Genomic DNA, 18576 nt, shown 5'->3' with positions numbered 1-18576 from the left:
TCATGCTGTCTGTAGGATTTTGTATCCTGATTAAATCACCTGAAAGTGTCCAGTGGTCATCTGTGCACATTACTGATGGCTGTGTGGTAGGCTTGCATGTGGGAATGCTCTGGGTGTTTTCATTCCTCAACAGTGGGATGCTGGGATTATTTCTGATTTTTCACACTGCGTCGCTAACACCATGGTGAACAGTTGTGCCCCTGAATTATTTTGTGTCCCTGTCTGGGTCCTCCTTAGGATTCAATTCTGTAGAAACACAGTCACTGGGTCAGGAAGCGAACCATTTTTAAGGCTATCATTGCATCTGAACAGCCTGATTTTAAGAATTTCTGCTCCCTTGTTAGTATCAGATAAGCTCTTATTTCTTTTTAAAGCAGACCTTTTGGTCTTATTCTTAGAAATTCTATGTTTATGATTAATCAATTATAAGTATTATATCTAAATGCAGAAATATGCTTTTTTCCAAAAAAATTCAAAATAATTTTAAATCAAAAGGTTATCCAGCCTGAGCAACATAACAAAACCCTGTCTCTACCAAAAGATACGAAAGTTAGCCTGGCGTGGTGGTATGAACCCATAGTAGTCCCAGCTATTTGGGAAGTTGAGGTGGAAGGATCCCTTGAGCCCTGCAGGTCCAGGCTACAGTGAGTCACTGCACTCTAGCTGAGATGACAGAATAAGACCCTGTCTCAAAAGAAAAAAGGAAAAGAAAAAAAGGTTACCAATCATATTAAAGTTTCAAAATAAAAGAAAAAAACTTCTTAATATAGAAGTTTTTTTCTATAATGGCCATCATTAACATTTTGTTAATATAGCCATCATTAATTAGATTACATTAATATAGCCATCATCACCCGCCCTTTTTGAATTTTACATACTTGGAATAAAAGTATATGTAGTTTTTGGCCAGGTGTGGTGGCTCACGCTTGTAATCCCAGCACTTTGGGAGGCTGAGATGGGTGAATCACTGAGGCCAGGAGTTCAAGACCAGCCTGACCAACATGATGAAACCTTGTCTCTACTAAAAATACAAAAATTAGCTGGGCATAGTGGTGCATGCCTGTGATCTCAGCTGCTCAGGAGCCTGAGGCAGGAGAATCACTTAGACCTGGGAGATGAAGTTTGCGGTGAGCTGAGATCGTGCCAGTGCTCCCCATCCTGGTCGACAGAGTGACACTACGTCTCAAAAAAAGAGAAGTATCTATAGTTTGTATGCTGCTTTTTTATTTGACATACCAGTGCAGGCCTTTCTTCCACGTTGCTATATAGTCTTTATAACTGTAATAATTCGATTACAAATTATTCCACTGACTTCCTATATCACCATTTATTTAACTGTTTGCCTAACAACAGTGAGGTTATTTCTATATTTTTACTTTTATCAGGCTGTGGTGATTGTGGACTATTTTCTTAGGTTCAGAACCCCGAAGCAGATGAACTTGGTCTCAATTTACATTTTTGTTCATTCGGATTTTTCGCTAATTCATGCTGGCCCGTCTTTAGGTTAGTCTCAATCGTTGAAGCTTGATATTAAGGACCATGTGACAATCAGAGCAGTGACACTGGCAGAGCCTCCGTGGGTACTGGGCTGTCTTTAGTGGCCAGGAGGCTATCTTGTTTGCAGAGTGACCCTTAGGGGGCTCTGGATGTTTCAGACTCAGCGCGAGAGTACAAAACAGAGCGCTTTTCTTGAGTGCCGCTTGGTTCCACAGTGAATGCACTCGGCTGCCACTCACAAAAAGCTTTTATTCCACAACCTTTGCCAGCAAGGAAGGAAAATATACAGAGTCAGGGAGGTAATCATTATGTAACCCCCTCTTTTTTTTTTTCCTTTTCTTTTTGTAAGGCCATCATCCACTAAGGATGCATGGAAATGCATTTATGGTCTCTCCTTTCTGCTAAAGCAAACTCAAGCAGCTTCATTTTCAGAAATGCAGAATTGACAAGGTTTATAAATGCTGCTTTGTTGACCACGAGCCGTGCGGTTTGGCCCCAGAGTTATCTCAGATAGCGCAAATAAATCTGGCGGCCTCCAGTTGTCTGAAGCTGAGCATTATTAGCTCCTTCCCCTGTTGTCTCCCTCCTTGCAGAATTTCCTCTTGGCCTTCAACACAGACTCCCTCTTCTCATTAATATGCCCTGTTAACTGCTGCCAAACCTCTAGCAGTTTAGTGCATATGTTCCCTTAATCATTTCTCTTTGTTCTAGAAGTCTGTGTTTGGTTTCTGAACCAACCTTTTTCCTGCCCCTCCCATCACTATCCCTGGCTATAGCCTACGACTGTCTACCGTCTACATGTTTATTTACAGAACGGCCTAGATGGCCTTTGCAATCTGCTCACAATGTGCTAAATCATCCCCTCAGCCCCCGCCCCATCACCTGGAGAGCCCTGGGCCTTAGGAAGCCAGGTGAAGGGTTGCTGGACCCTCCAGAAAGCAGAGGTTCCTGGAAGACAATGTTAACTCCCCACACAGACAAAGACTCCTTCTTCGGATTTTCTGCCTGTCCAACACAAGAAAAGGACACTTTCTTCTTGGAGCCCAGGGGTGTATAGCACACTCGATCTCAATGAGTTATTCATGGTGTCCAAGAGAAATACTTCTGAGCTGTATTTCATGTGAGATGGAAGTGGGCCTGGCACATGGGCGGCGAAGCCGGCCTGCTCCCCAAGAGCGTCCTGTGCCTGCCAGCAGCCGTGTGGGAAGACAGCTGTCTCACCAGCCGAGCCCCTGCCCTGTGTGGCCTGACATCTTTTTAACAAGTGAAGGGTCTTCTGGATTCCCCCCGTCCTAACTGAGGTCTGCATACGCCATCAGACGGACCTCTGTGAGCCATCGGTGCACAGTGGACACTGTTGTTTTTTTCTGCTTTTAAGTATTTTTCTTCTCTTACCGAGTTGCAGCCATTTGTAAAGTTCCTCCCAGTTTCTGTAGCCAGGAGGGGAGGATGATGAGCTTCTCAGAGTGGGGTCTTTCTTTAGAGCTCCTTTGTCCTCAGCAGGGCCACTGTGGAAGCCTGGAGACTTATTAGAGACTTTATGTTATTGCAAAATGCCATCTCTTCCGCATCCCTGTCCTGGCCGCCCCCCTCCTTCCAAATAGAAAAGAATCAAAGAGGCCCTCTCATCTGCATTGACAAAGTGGCCAAACCTGATCTTCGCTCTGTTGATGAATCCTACCTCGGACTGCGCCTGCGCAGCACCTGTTGCGCAATTCCCAGGCGTGCAGAGAGAAACTGTCCTACTGCAGTGTGGTTTTTTTTTTTTTTTGGCAGCCCCACTGGGATACTGTGATGTTAAAACAGGGAGAGCGCAGCTTGCAGGAAATTCTCAGAGTGGGGTTTTTTTTGTGCGATTTTTTTCCTTTCCTTTTTTGAAAAAAAGTTAATACCGACTCGTTTGGTGGGGATGTAGCATGCTTGTCTACCTGTCCCCCAAAGGAAAGTTCGTATTCTTTTAAATGAAACCATTTTAAAAGCAGGACTGAAGGCTAAAATGATGCAGGGCTCTCCTGCGTCCTCAGAAGGTGTGGATTTATTTACCATAGTTAAATCATAATTAGTTCTCAGGGGATAGTGTGTCTTTTAAACGGCTTTATTGCCACCATATTGGTTTTCTGAATAATCAGAAACTTCTGTTATGATTGTGTTCTAGTGTTCGAACAGAAATGCACCCTAAGTAGGAACAAATGTCAGGAATTGCTAGTTGTCACTTGAAGAAGGTACACACATTGGGGGTGGGGGGAGAAAGGACGTGGTAGGATATTCTGATGAAATATGATCTAACCGAGTCTTACATAAATGGAGTTCCGGCTCAGGCAGGTACACATGCCCCCTCCCATGCTCTTTTTTGATGTTAAAAGGTGCTTTCTTCATCTCTTTTTATTCTCACACTGAGGTTAGAAAGGAGGGTGATATCCCTCCTGGCTCTACGTTCCTGAAGGCCAGTGGAAACCAAAGTTGGCCCTTCGTGGCTACACACCCACAGATGCACGTAAATGATGTCCCTCCTGTGTGAGTCGTTGGTGCCCGCATGTGTGTCCATGTCCGGCCTGACCAGTCTCTCTCCCGTTCACAGGTTGATGTTTCAGATGCCGCAGGAAATGGGCTTAATAGCGATCGCGGCCCGGCAGACCCAGGGCAAAGGTCAGTCATCCTTTGTTATCATTGTTGTTACTTTTGTTTTCTAAACTCTGCAACTCCTGTGGCCCAGGAGCACATTGAATGCATGTGCTGATCATCTGGGGACTCAAGTTAGAAGTAGTGTCTATGTTTATAACCACCTGGAATGAAGAGGAAGAGGGAAGGAGTATCAGAAGGTTCAGCCTTAGTAGAACTAAAGTGCTCTCTTCAGATCATAATGCTTATGAATCACTGGGAGTTTGCCTGTGATGGCAAATGTGACCTACGTGAATTCTGAGCTTCACAATCTGTGGATCGTCGCTGTTTTCTAGAGACATTTTATTTTCCTGAAAGTTCTCCATAAGGAGCCTTCTGTGTCTGTACTAAGCATCACGTGGGAGGCCTTTTGTGTGCTGGTTCCCACCCTAGCTGGCTCTGGCCTTGCATGTATGTGGTAGGCTGTGCACCATGCCCATTCACACAGTGACCACAGAGAAGCAGAGCGCTGCCCAGGGATCACCACCTGCAGATCCCGGAGGCGAGAGCCCACATCCTCCCAGACCCGTCCGGGGTCTGACCCTGTACAGGGGCTGCTCCCGGGGCACAGCCCCTCCCTGCCCCTAGCCAGTGCCACACCCACCCAAATGTACTTCTGTCATAGACTCTTACGACTTTTTCATAAGAACCAAAGAAATAAGAAATCTGCTGTTCTCACTTCTTTCTCTTGAACGTGTCTTTTGAACATAATTCAAATGGGAAAAAAAAATCTTTTTATCAGAAGCTATGGATCTCCATATGTGGATTTTTCTTTAAAGACGTTCTAGAAGAACTTTGATGAACTCTTCCTCTCATTTGGATTCTTCTATTTTTCTAACTTCAATTTTAAGAAAAGTAGGCCAGGCACGGTGGCTCATGCCTATAATCCCAGCACTTTGGGAGGTTGAGGCAGAAGATCACTTGAGCCCAGGAGTTCAAGACCAGCTGGGGCAACTTAGCAAGACCCACCTCTTTAAAAAATACAAAAATTGGCTAGGTGTGGTAGTACTCACCTGTAGTCCCAGCTACCTGGGACCCTGAGGTGGGAGCATCACTTGAGCCCAGTGAGCTGTAATCGCACCACTGCATTCCGGCCTAGGCAACAGAGCAAGATCCCATCTCTTTAAAAAAAGAAGAAGAAAGAGAAGTAATAACACAGTTAATATCAGGAATCCCTTTTTAAACAGCTTTATTGAAACAGAACTCCTCCATTTAAAGTATACATACAGCTTTGGCTGGCGTGGTAGCTCACCTCTGAGAAGCCAAGGTGGGCAGATCACAGGCCAGTTCAAGACCAGCTTGGCTAACATGATGAAACCCTGTCTCTATTAAAAATACAAAAATTACCTGGGCATGGTGTTGAGTACCTTAATCCCAGTTACTTGGGAGGCTGAGGCAGGAGAATTGCTTGAACCGGGAGGCAGAGGTTGCAGTGCGCTGAGATCACACATACTGCACTCCAACCTGGTTCCACCTTAAAAAATAATAATAAAAATAAATAAATAAAGTATACAGCTCTGTGGCTATTATTTAATAGCATATTTGCTGGACTGTGCAACCATCGCCACAATAGGAATTACTTCTAAACAGTGGCTTCCAGGACCTCTCATGGATCTGTATAGATTCAGCTCAGTTTCCCAATGTCTTTGTGTTTGCCTTCAGGACTATACGGTGGGAATTAAACTTGTAGTCACGTTCAGACACTTAAGACTCTGAGTCATCAAGGCACAAATGATAGGCTCACAGAAGCAAAATGTTATGCTAATGGTTGGAAACTTTTTCAGCCACAGAGCTTCCGATTTTAAAAAGCTTTTCTTTTATTGAGTTAAGCCCAGAATATTCAAGCATTGTAATAAGTCCAGCTTTATTTAAGTGGGATTTCTCTTCAATGTGTGGTCCTGGCATGATGCGTGTCTGCGTCTGTCCACGTGGCGAGGTAGTGTGTTTCCCACTGCGGTGTGTGTTCCAGGACGGGGAAGGAATGCGTGGCTGAGCCCCACGGGATGCGCCCTGTCTACTCTGCTCATCTCCATCCCACTGAGATCCCAGCTGGGACAGAGGATCCCGTTTGTCCAGCATCTGATGTCCGTGGCTGTCGTGGAAGCAGTGAGGTCCATTCCCGGGTATCAGGTAGGTACAGTTCAGTCTCCCCTCACGTCCGTGATGCATTTAGAATCCGGCCTATTCTTGTGTGTAGCACGTGCTTCCATAACTGGTGAATGTAGAACCTCACCCTACCCTTTGCACAGCTGGTGGCAGTGTGCTCTCGGAGTTGTAAGAGCAGCACCAGGTGCTAATGCTGCTTCAGGCTTGCCCGAATGCATTCATTCCGCAGAGCTCCCTTTCTGCCCAGTTTTTCAGATTTCTCAAACAGCGTGATGAGGGCTATGCTTTAGTTTTTGGTGGTAGAGTTCATTTATTTTTTTAAATTGATACAGGGTCTCACTCTGTCACCCAGGCTGGAGTGCAGTGGCACTATCTCGGCTCACTGCAACCTCCACCTCTCGGGCGTAAGCAATCCTCACACCTCAGCCTCCTGTGTAGCTGGGGCCATAGGTGCACACCACCATGCCTGGCTACTTTTTTGTATTTTTAGTAGAGACGGGGTTTCACCATGTTGCCCATGCTGGTCTTAAACTCCTGAGCTCAAGCAATCTGCTCGCTTCAGCTTCCGAAAGTGCTGGGATTATAGGCCTGAGCCACCACGCCTGGCCATGTTTGTTTTTTGATTGAAGCACTGGATGTTTTTGATTGGACTGGATGGAAGTTATTCATCTGCATTTTCTGTTGAAAAGGGGGCCGGGCGCAGCTTTTACCTGTAATCACAGCACATTGGGAGGCAGATCACCAGAGGTCGGGAGTTAGAGAGCAGCCTGACCAACATGGAGAAACCCTGTTTGCACTAAAAATACAAAATTAGCCGAGCATAGTGGCGCATGCCTGTAATCTGAGCTACTCGGGAGGCTGAGGCAGGAGAATCGCTTGAACCCATGAGGCAGAGGCTGTGGTGAGCTGAGATTGGGCCATTGCATTCCAGCCTGGGCAGCAAGAGCAAAACTCCATCTCAAAAAAAGAAAAAAAAAGAAAAGGGTTATTCTGGGACCTGAAAACCTTTCTCATTTCCTACCTCCGTTTACCAGATCTGTGCTCTAGCGGAGCCATCCTTTGTCCACCGTTGGCCAAGCACAATGTGCAGGTCCACTTGGGGCTGTCTTCCCCCAGCTGTTAGGACCCGTGTGCCTGCTTGCTCATTACTCCTGGATGCTTTGTTGTCAATTATTAAAAAGACAAGCAAGAGGGAACAATTAACCCAGTGACTGAAGCATTTCCTTCCGTAGTCGGGCTTCACTTCCCATAGCCCCCTCCTAAATGTTCCTGGAAGAATTTCATATGGATATAAAGAGGAGATGCCTGCCTCCCTCCCCCAGCAGCTCTATGTCGGGCTAAAGAGGCACAATTGGATTGATTCCTGAAGCAAGATGTTAGGAGCGTGACTCTCAAGGGACACTTGGAGGCCGTGTCATCATTTCCTTGAAGTAACAGTCCTCCCCACAGCCCCTCAAATCCCTCTGTGATGTGGCCATGCCCTCATAGTCACTGTGTATGAATTTTCGGTATTCCACAGATGTAGTCAATGCTGACGTCTCTGTTTCTTGTATTACATCACATCGCAGAAACAGACGTTTACTACCCTGCACCCAGCATCCTGGCATGTCTGATGGTTTGAGGGTATTACACCGTTACAGGGCTTCAGGTGCCTGGCCTTTAGCACCTGAGCTGTGCATTCTGTCTAGCAGAAAGCCATCAATGAGAAAGTCCTGGCCAGGCTTGGTGCCTCACACCTGAAATGAGTTCAAGACCAGCCTGGCCAACATGGCGAAACCCCATCTCTACTAAAAACACAAAATTAGCCTGCATGGCTAATGGTGGCAGGTACCTGTAATCCCAGATACTCAGGAGACTGAGGCACAGGAATCGCTTGAATCCGGGAGGCGGAGGTTGCAGTGAGCCGAGATCATGCCATTGCACTCCAGTCTGGGCAACAGAGTGAGAATCCTTATCAAAAAATAATAATAGCAATAATTAAAATGGGAGAAATTACCTTTAACTCTAGCAACAGGTTAGTCTTAGGAAAATAAGTAAAACAAACACTGAGCTGAGAACGTTAAATGAGACTGTTTGGTCTGTTTAGCTTCTTCATGGCCTTGACTTTGACCTTAGATCCCATAGTTCCCTTAGCGAGCATTCTTTGAGGGCCTGCTGTGCACAGAGGTTGCCTGTGCCAGGTGCTGGGGGCCAGGATGGAAGTGGGAAGCTCGCCTTCAGCGGTGAATGGGGTTGGGGGAATTTGTGGTCCTTAAGAAGCTTGTACCAGTGTTCTTCCCCTCTTCCACAGTCAGCCGCCCACCTCACCTGTGTGATGGGATGTTTGATTTTGAATTGGGTTTCTTTTTTAACATAGCCAAGTTAGCTGACACAGTGCAGCTACTAGATGATTGAAACAGGCCCCTGTTGTTTGGAGTTCATTTTTGTTATGGCGTTCACTAGGGCCCCAACTGGTCCCTAACCAGATGTCGCCTTCAGCACACAAATCGTGACCACCCTCCCCAGACCCACGGCGGCCTCACTGGGACATTCCTTCCAGAGGCAGGAGGGTACCTGTGGAGTTCCCAGGGCTGTCAAGCTCCTCCTCCACATGCGCGGCTGCTGGTGCCTGGGCCTTCCTTCCAGAGCCTGCCTTGGGCTGTCCGTTCTCACTCCTGCTCTTTCTTCTGTCTGTGAAGTCCCTCTGGGCCCGGCACCCTCCTCCACCCTCCCTCCACCCATGCATCCCTGCCCCCTGCTCTCTTTGCTTCTTAAAATTCTGTTCATCCTTAAGGCCCAGCTCTACTTCATTCTCAGACCCTCCAGCTCCTTCCAGCTCTTTCCTCCAGTACTGGACAGCATTTGCAATGTTTAAGCCTCTTTTATGGTATCCACCGTGTGTGGCTTTGAAGAGGAGTGATGTGTGCTCCTGTTCCATCTCCCATGAAGTTAGCCACTCTTCAAACCAGGATTTGTTTCATTTTGGTCTTTTCTACGTGGGAGGATCACAGCAACTGTTGGAATACATGATTGGGAAAATGAAAAATAAACACACAGCCCTCCTCTTCATCTGGAAATGTTAGTCCTGTTTACCTGCATGAGAACCCAGAGTTTCACAAGCTACTTCATGAACTGATGTGATTTGAAGATGTGAAGGCGAGCTGGAGCCCACGTGCAGGGCCCGCCAGGCACCAGCGGCTGCGCACATGGTGGAGGAGCTTGACAGCTCTGGGAACTCCACAGGTGCCCTCCCGCTGCCAAGGCAGGGGCTCATTCCCCTGGCCACGTGGTAGGCACAGGGCGATGCGAGAAGGCGAGAGAGGAGCAGGAAAGGGAACCGGGGGCAGTGACGAAGAGCAGAGTCTTCCAGTCACAGGTTTCCTAGAGAAGACTTTCTCAGCCTGGCACAATTGATATGTGGGTCCTGGCGTCTTTGTCGTCGGGGTGACCTGTGCCTTAAAGGTTGTATCAGCATCCGCGGCCTCTACTCTTTAGATGCCAGTAGCACTCCCTCAGGCTGTGACAACCAAGTAAGTCTCCCAGTATTGCCAAATCCACCCCTCCCAATGGGAATCCCCGTTCTAGAGAGAAAAAAACTTGAAGCTGTTTATCAGTTCAGGGTCATTGCAAACCCCATACTTTACTGACTTAGACTTTTGGTTCTTCTGTGCCCCTCCTATTCCTGCATTTTTTTCTCAGCCTGAACTGCTGTTTTAGAGCAGATGAGCTTCTAATATGCTCTAACTGGCCAAGGTCAAAAGAAAGCCTGTTGGAAGGAGGAAGGGGATTTCATGGAAGCAACAGGCCGCATAGCATAGGATTCATCACCAGAAAGGTTTGAATCTCAGCTCTGCAGCTTTCAAGTGATAGAACCTCAGGCAAGCCACATAATCGCTCTAAGCTTCCGTTTCTCCCTGTGTTCCCTAGGGATGGGCTAGCACCAACACGCGGGCTGGGTGTAAGTAACATGTTGACTAGTGCTGAGAAGGGGCTCAGGGCCATGCCTGGCCCGCGATGCGGGAAGACCAGCCCCATGGAACTTGGAGGCCATCGGCTACTCTCTGGTCCCTGAGCTTTATTTTGCTGAATGTTCTCTTCCAGCCTCACATCTCCAGATAGGCTTCCTTCACCCACCCATGGCACAGCCTGGCTGCCAGCCCCAGCTTTAGAAGACCCGCTGGTTCTGACACCCACTCAGCTAATCTAGTCTCTGTGTCCCAACTTCAGAGTCACAGTGGATAGGCAGAGGTCTGGGTGGCCTCGTTCAAGACACTGTCCACTCTTGGTCTATTCTGTGAGCTGATGACAGGCAGAGCCCCCCCAGACCACACTATTCAAGATGCAGAGGCAATAGGCCACCTGACAAGTCAATTTCCATTACCCCAGGGGACCATTAGCAGTTCTGCAAGGCTTTGTTTTTTTTTGTTTTTTTTTTATTTTTTATTTTTATGGATTAGATTTTTTTTTTTTTTAATTGCATTTTAGGTTTTGGGGTACATGTGAAAAACATGCAAAGATGTTGCATAGGTGCATTCATGGCAGTGTGATTTGCTGCCTCCCTCCCCCTCACCCATATCTGGCATTTCTCCCCATGCTATCCCTCCCCAACTCCCCCCCCCCGCTGTCCCCCCCACTCCCCCGCATCAGACCCCCGTGTATAGTGCTCCCCTCCCTGTGTCCATGTGTTCTCCTTGTTCAACACCCTCCTATGAGTGAGAACATGTGGTGTTTGGTTTTGTGTTCTTGTGTCAGTTTGCTGAGAATGATGGTTTCCAGGTTCATCCACGTCCCTACAAAGGACGCGAACTCCTCATTTTTAATGGCTGCATAATATTCCATGGTGTATATGTGCCACATTTTTCCTGTCCAGTCTATCATCGATGGGCATTTGGGTTGGTTCCAGGTCTTTGCTATTGTAAACTGTGCTGCAATGAACATTCGTGTGCATGTGTCCTTATAGTAGAACGATTTATAATCCTTTGGATATATGCCCAGTAATGGGATTGCTGGGTCAAATGGAATTTCTATTTCTAGGTCCTTGAGGAATCGCCACACTGTTTTCCACAGTGGTTGAACTAATTTACACTCCCACCAACAGTGTAAAAGTGTTCCTATTTCTCCACATCCTCTCCAGCATCTATTTTCTCCAGATTTTTTAATGTTCGCCATTCTAACTGGCGTGAGATGGTATCTCAATGTAGTTTTGATTTGCATTTCTCTAACGACCAGTGATGATGAGCATTTTTTCATATGTTTGTTGGCCTCTTGTATGTCTTCTTTTGTAAAGTATCTGTTCATATCCTTCGCCCATTTTTGAATGGGCTTGTTTGTTTTTTTCTTGTAAATCTTTTTTAGCTCGTTGTAAATTCTGGATATCAGCCCTTTGTCAGATGGGTAGGCTGCAAAAATTTTTTCCCATTCTGTTGGTTGCCGATTCACTCTATTGACTGTTTCTTTCACCGTGCAGAAGCTGTGGAGTTTGATTAGGTCCCATTTGTCTATTTTGGCTTTTGTTGCCAATGCTTTTGGTGTTTTGGTCATAAAGTCCTTGCCTACGCCTATGTCCTGAATGGTTTTGCCTAGGTTTCCTTCTAGTGTTTTTATGGTGTTAGGCCTTATGTTTAAGTCTTTAATCCATCTGGAGTCAATTTTAGTGTAAGGTGTCAGGAAGGGGTCGAGTTTCTGCTTTCTGCATATGGTTAGCCATTTTTCCCAACACCACTTATTGAACAGGGAATCCTTTCCCCATTGCTTGTTTTTATCAGGTTTGTCAAAGATCGGGTGGTTGTAGATATGTTGTGTCGCCTCTGACGCCTCTGTTCTGTTCCATTGGTCTATATCTCTGTTTTGGTACCAGTACCATGCTGTTTTGATTACCGTAGCCTTGTAGTAGAGTTTGAAGTCCAGTAGTGTGATGCCTCCTGCTTTGTTCTTTTTGCTTAGAATTGACTTGGCTATGCGGGCTCTCTTTTGGTTCCATATGAAGTTTAAGGTGGTTTTTTCCAGTTCTGTGAAGAAGGTCATTGGTAGCTTGATGGGGATAGCGTTGAATCTGTAAATTACTTTGGGCAGTATGGCCATTTTCACGATATTAATTCTTCCTAACCATGAACATGGAATGTTTCTCCATCTGTTTGTGTCCTCTCTTATTTCGTTGAGCAGTGGTTTGTAGTTCTCCTTGAAGAGGTCCTTTACGTTCCTTGTTAGTTGTATTCCTAGGTATTTTATTCTCTTTGTAGCAATTGTGAATGGCAGTTCGTTCTTGATTTGGCTCTCTTTAAGTCTATTATTGGTGTATAGGAATGCTTGTGATTTTTGCACATTGATTTTGTATCCTGAGACTTTGCTGAAGTTGCTTATCAGTTTCAGGAGATTTTGGGCTGAGATGATAGGGTCTTCTAGATATACAATCATGTCGTCTGCAAATAGAGACAATTTGACTTCCTCCTTTCCTAATTGAATACCCTTTATTTCTTTTTCTTGTCTGATTGCTCTGGCTAGAACTTCCAGTACTATATTGAACAGGAGTGGTGAGAGAGGGCATCCTTGTCTAGTGCCCGATTTCAAAGGGAATGCTTCCAGTTTTTGCCCATTCAGTATGATATTGGCTGTTGGTTTGTCATAAATAGCTTTTATTATTTTGAGGTACGTTCCGTCGATACCTAGTTTATTGAGAGTTTTTAGCATAAAGGGCTGTTGAATTTTGTTGAAGGCCTTCTCTGCATCAATTGAGATAATCATGTGGTTTTTGTCTTTGGTTCTGTTTATGTGGTGAATTACATTTATAGACTTGCGTATATTGAACCAGCCTTGCATCCCCGGGATGAATCCTACTTGATCATGGTGGATAAGCTTTTTGATGTGCTGTTGCAATCGGTTTGCCAGTATTTTATTGAAGATTTTTGCATCTATGTTCATCATGGATATTGGCCTGTAATTTTCTTTTCTTGTTGAGTCTCTGCCGGGTTTTGGTATTAGGATGATGTTGGTCTCATAAAATGATTTGGGAAGGATTCCTTCTTTTTGGATTATTTGAAATAGTTTCAGTAGGAATGGTACCAGTTCCTCTTTGTATGTCTGGTAGAATTCGGCTGTGAACCCATCTGGACCTGGGCTTTTTTTGGGTGGTAGGCTCTTAATTGCTGCCTCGACTTCAGACCTTGTTATTGGTCTATTCAGGGTTTCAACTTCTTCCTGGTTTAGGCTTGGGAGGAGGCAACTGTCCAGAAATTTATCCATTTCTTCCAGGTTTTCTAGTTTATGTGCATAGAGTTGTTTGTAATAATCTCTGATGATGGCTTGAATTTCTCTGGCATCTGTGATGATATCCCCCTTATCATTTTTTACTGCATCTATTTGGTTATTCTCTCTTTTCTTTTTTATTAGTCTGGCTAGTGGTCTGTCTATTTTGTTGATCTTTTCAAAAAACCAGCTCCTGGATTTATTGAAGGCTTTGTTAAAGTGAATTACTCCTCTGCGTCTTCACAGCATTCTTTTTTTTTTTTTTTTTGAGATGGAGTCTTGCACTGTCACCTGGGCTGGAGTGCAATGACGCGATTTTGGCTCACTCTAACCTCTGCCTCCCAGGTCCACGCAATTCTCCTGCCTCAGCCTCCCAAGTAGCTGGGATTACAGGCATACACCACCACACCCAGCTAATTTTTTGTATTTTCAGTAGAGACGGGGTTTCACTATGCTGGCCAGACTGGTCTCGAACTCCTGACTTCGTGATCTGCCCGCCTCGGCCTCCCAAAGTGCTAGGATTGCAGGCGTGAGCCACCGCACCCTGCCCACAGCAGTGTACTTAAGACATTTCTACCTGCCTTTTATGACCTTGGTTAATTCAGGGCCATCTTTGTCTCTCAAGCACGGGTTCCTGAAGGGAGACGCACCCTGAGATTACTATTCTCTCCACCCTCTGCCCTAGCACGTTAGTTAGCTACTCCATGGTGGTGGTGATGGTTGACACTGACATAATGAATTAATTTACAAGGTAGTCATCTTCAGAAAGTGTTTTGGATGATGAGAAATGGTGCTGAGGGGTGGGGAAGAATGCTGGGGTTTATGCAGACCATGTTCTTCAGGTATTTTACCTTACCTCCTAGCCCCAAGAGGCACTTCAATACTGGATTGTCCCAAAGAAGTGATTGGCTATCTGAAAAAGAGGGGAGGACGAGGTCCATGCCACCTTAGCTTCTGCTTATCTTCCCTTAGCTCAGTGACTTGCCTGGGCCCTTTGTGTCCTGAGACTGCTTAATTAATGTGCAGATTTCCCTTTAGGATATCAACTTACGAGTGAAGTGGCCCAACGATATTTATTACAGTGACCTCATGAAGCTCGGCGGAGTTCTGGTTAACTCAACGCTCATGGGAGAAACATTTTATATACTTATTGGTAAGTTTCTAAAACCTTTCTGCCAGCATTTTTAGATTGATAAAACGATAAAAATAAAAACGGTTTATGCATGCCTACATTGGCAAGAGCAGATTATCACATGAGATTACTTTGAGTCTTGTAGTTTTGGAGCAGGATATAGATGCAGGGAGATTGGTCGAAAGCACTTCACAGAGTTTAGCATTTGCTGTGTGTGACCATGGAAAGCACCAAAGTGGTATCACATCAAAGCAAATGTGATGTGATCACTCACATCAAAGTGATATCACATCCTTCCACACTCCTGCTACTCATCGAATTTGAAATGGTGAAAATGAACATTTAACGTACCATTCTGTAATAAGAAAAAGAAAAGTTAATTTTTTTTTTTTTGAGACTGAGTCTCTGCCAGGCTGGAGTGCAGTGGTGCGATCTTGGCTCACTGCAACCTCCGCCTCCCAGGTTTAAGTGATTCTCCTGCCTCAGCCTCCCAAGTAGCTAGGATTACAGGTATGTGCCACCACGCCCAGCTAAATTTTGTATTTTTAGTAGAGACAGTTTCACCATGTTGGCCAAGATGGTCTCGATCTCTTGACCTCATGATCCACCCGCCTCAGCCTCCCAAAGTGCTGGGATTACAGACGTGAACCACTGCGCCCGGCCCAAGTTAATTTCTAAAAAGTTATCCTGGTGTCTTGCATTCTTATTGTGACCTTCCCAGGCCATGAAAGAGTTGCCATCATTTGAACCTTCAGAAGAAGCTCCAGGCTGGTCCGGGTGGGGTAAAGAATCCCTGTTTCACTTTAACACATCTAACTCAGGCAGAAAGATGGATTCAGAGGCAACCTGAGAAGTCTTTAGGTTCCTAGCCATCCAGTCATCAGCTTCACTCTGTGGCAGTCAACCCTTATCTGTGTTCAGAAATCAGCAATGGTCAAAAAACATGTAACCGTGTGTTCCAAGTGCCAGCCAGGGAATACAGGCCTGTGTTACCAGCTCTGCCACCAAGGGGCAGTGTCACTCTGGGCAAGCTACTTCATACCCTTAAAGCTCCATTTTTTTTTTTTTTTTTTTTGAGATGGAGTCTTGTGCTGTTGCCTGGCCTGGAATGCAGTGCAATTCCAGAATTGCAAAAAAGAATGATCTTGGCTCACTGCAACCTCCACCTCCCAAGTTTAAGTGATTCTCCTTGCATCAGCCTCCTGAGTAGCTGGGATTACAGGTACATGTCACCATGCCCAGCTAATTGTTTGATATTTTTAGTAGAGATGGGGTTTCACTATGTTGGCCAGGCTGGTCTCGAACTCCTGACCTCATGATTCACCCATGTCGGCCTCCCAAAGTGTTGGGATTACAGGCGTGAGCCACCACGCCAGCCTCCTCCATTTCCTATCCTTAAGTGAATAATTGCAGTTGATGCAGAGATTCCTAGGTAGGGGCCAGATAACAAGGAGGCTCATGGATGATCAGCATGGGGTAAGCGAAGGCCAGACGTAGTGACTTGAGCTCATAATCCCAGCTGCTTGCGAGACTGAGGCAGGAGCATCACTTGAGCCCGGGAGTTCAAGGCCACAGTGAGCTCTGATTGAGCCACTACACTCCATTCTGGGTAACAGAGTGAGACCCTGTCTCAAAAATAAAAAATAGGCCGGGTGTGGTGGCTCATACCTGCAATCCCAGCACTTTGGGAGGCTGAGGTGGGTGGATTGTTTGAGTCTAGGAGTTTGAGACCAGCCTGAGCAACATGGCGAAACACTGTCTCCACTAAAAATACAAAAAATTAGCTGGGCATGGTGGCGCATGCCTGTAGTCCCAGCCCCTTGGGAGGCTGAGATAGGAGAATCACCTGAGCTCAGGAGGCTGAGGCTGCGGCGAGCTAGGATCACGCCATTGCACTCCAGTCTGGGCAACGGGAGTGAGACCCTGTCTCAAAAAATAAATGAATAAATTTAAAAAAAGTAGCGGAATAACATTTTCCTTTGGTGAGAATTCATAGCTTTTATTGAATTCTGAAGGCCATGGGATGGGGTCTCTGACTTTGGGGATTCAGAGTAGCCAGCAGGGGTGCCCACTGGTCCTTAGGACATAGCCTTTGTTGCCAGTAGTCAGTGTTGCTATTCATCCTGGGAATTCCCGCATTCTGAATGCAGGGGAGAGTTTTCAGTGCTGTATAGCACTTAATTTAATGCCTTACCTTCAGCAAGCGCTTCAGATATTGTTTGTATTGAATGAATGAATGAATGAATGAATGAATGAACTGCAAATTCTGCTCTGTTGCTGTAGTTACTTGGTTTTTTCCGGAGGTAACTGACATTGCTTTGTATTTTAATAGCCAGTGTATTGTTTTCAGATCTGAGACCATTCAGTCCTTCCCTTCACACTGGAAATGGCCGAGCACTTGCCGCAGAGTGCTGTTGTTAGAAATGGCATCGTTCTGTCTGAGGCGAATGTCTTGGGGATTTTTTTCTTGGAGTCACTGAAAACAGGGTAGTTTTCTTACTGCTTAGTTTTTTCAGTATTTCGTTTCTTACTGAAGACCTCTTGCAGGTCGATTCAGGGCCCTGCTGAATACTGAAGGTCAGCTGTTCTGAAGACACAGCCTCTCCCTGAGCGGATAGTGGTGTTAAGTAACTGCACAGAGAAGCCTGTTCAGACACCGCCCCAGGAACTCTTGTGAAGCCTTGGTTTAGGAGCCTGTAAAAACGCCACTGAGCGTGGGTCAGTGTCTTGCCAACAGCGTAACCTTAGCACCAAAGACTTCCAAGGAGAAAGTAGTAAAACATGCAATCTAGGGTTATGCCATGATCAAGGTTTGAAATGTCTGAATCCAGAGTTTACTCCCCAAGTCCTGAATACAATTCATACAACTCCGTTTTCAACCATGTGATCTGTTATTCAAGTAGGAGAAGAAAGAAGAGATTTTCTTCTAGATTGGGCTCAGGACAGAGCTACAATGCTTGGTAGACCACTTATTCCAGAGGCAACACTCATACGTTTTGTCCCATATTTAATAGTTTCTATTGAATTAAACGGAATCAAATGTGGCTTTCTTTTTTCCCAACTTCTTCTTTGCAGTAAGGCTGAGATGATTTTAGCTTGAACAAGAATAGTAAAAGAAGGACAGAAAGATAGAAGTCACTCTTCAAGTGGCTAGAGGAGGACAAGGAAGCAGGGAGTTGACAGGACTGTCACTTTTCCCAGGTGGCAGAAAGGAATGTGTGGTGCCGTCAGCAGGTTGAGCTGCTCAATTGTTTGTTTTGTCCAGGCTGTGGATTTAATGTGACGAACAGTAACCCTACCATCTGCATCAACGACCTCATCACAGAATACAATAAGCAACGCTCGGCAGCACTGAAGCCCTTACGAGCCGATTATCTCATCGCCAGAGTCTTGACTGTGCTGGAGAAACTGATCGATGCATTTCAGGACAAAGGGCCCAACAGCGTCCTTCCCCTTTATTACAGATACTGGGTCCACAGGTCAGTGCTGGCTCTTGTTCATTCTTTTCAACTCCTTCATTAGTACCTTAGTATCAGTAGTTCAGTCTTAAAATGAGGGGCTGAGCAGTGGTCCAAATGATTGTCTTCTGTGCCTCTGCTGGAGAAACCGCATGGACACCATCTTGACCAAGTTAGCATCACCAGTAATGGAGCAAACTGACATCTTATGCCTCCTGGTGGGGTGCAGTGGGAAGAACCAAAAACCGTGAGAGAGTTTAACATTGGTTTAATCTGGTTCTAACTGTGAGGAAACGATCTGACACATCTAAGTTGTCGAACCTTCTAGGTAACAGTGGTTCTCAAAGTGAGATCCCCAGGCAGGCCTCAGCCTCAAGCATCAGAAACTCCAGGGCTAGGCCAGCATCCTGTGTCATAACAGATGCTCCAGGAGATTCTCATGCAGCTGAAGTCTGGGGACCACACACTGATGTTACGACAGCAGGCCTGTGTCCTGCAAAAATG

At 45.8% G+C, this 18576-nt stretch overlaps 1 protein-coding gene across 3 annotated transcripts in view; it reads left to right on the top strand.

Annotated features, from left to right (window-relative positions):
* Positions 1-18576, top strand: part of HLCS (holocarboxylase synthetase) — a 237262-nt gene that overhangs the window by 211443 nt on the left and 7243 nt on the right. For all 3 annotated transcript variants that reach the window (XM_064380144.1, XM_064380142.1, XM_064380143.1), the window contains 4 exons: positions 4076-4143; positions 6125-6285; positions 14521-14635; positions 17880-18093. In XM_064380144.1, coding sequence (XP_064236214.1) covers positions 4076-4143; positions 6125-6285; positions 14521-14635; positions 17880-18093 — 558 coding nt within the window. The remainder of the gene's footprint in view (positions 1-4075; positions 4144-6124; positions 6286-14520; positions 14636-17879; positions 18094-18576) is intronic.

Source organism: Aotus nancymaae, unplaced genomic scaffold (genome assembly GCF_030222135.1).
Source record: "Aotus nancymaae isolate 86718 unplaced genomic scaffold, 86718_ANA_hifiasm-v0.15.2.pri h1tg000022l_1, whole genome shotgun sequence".
Lineage (NCBI taxonomy): Eukaryota > Metazoa > Chordata > Mammalia > Primates > Aotidae > Aotus > Aotus nancymaae.
Note: the sequence above shows the minus strand (reverse complement) of the source record. Positions and strands in the feature narration are given on the sequence as shown.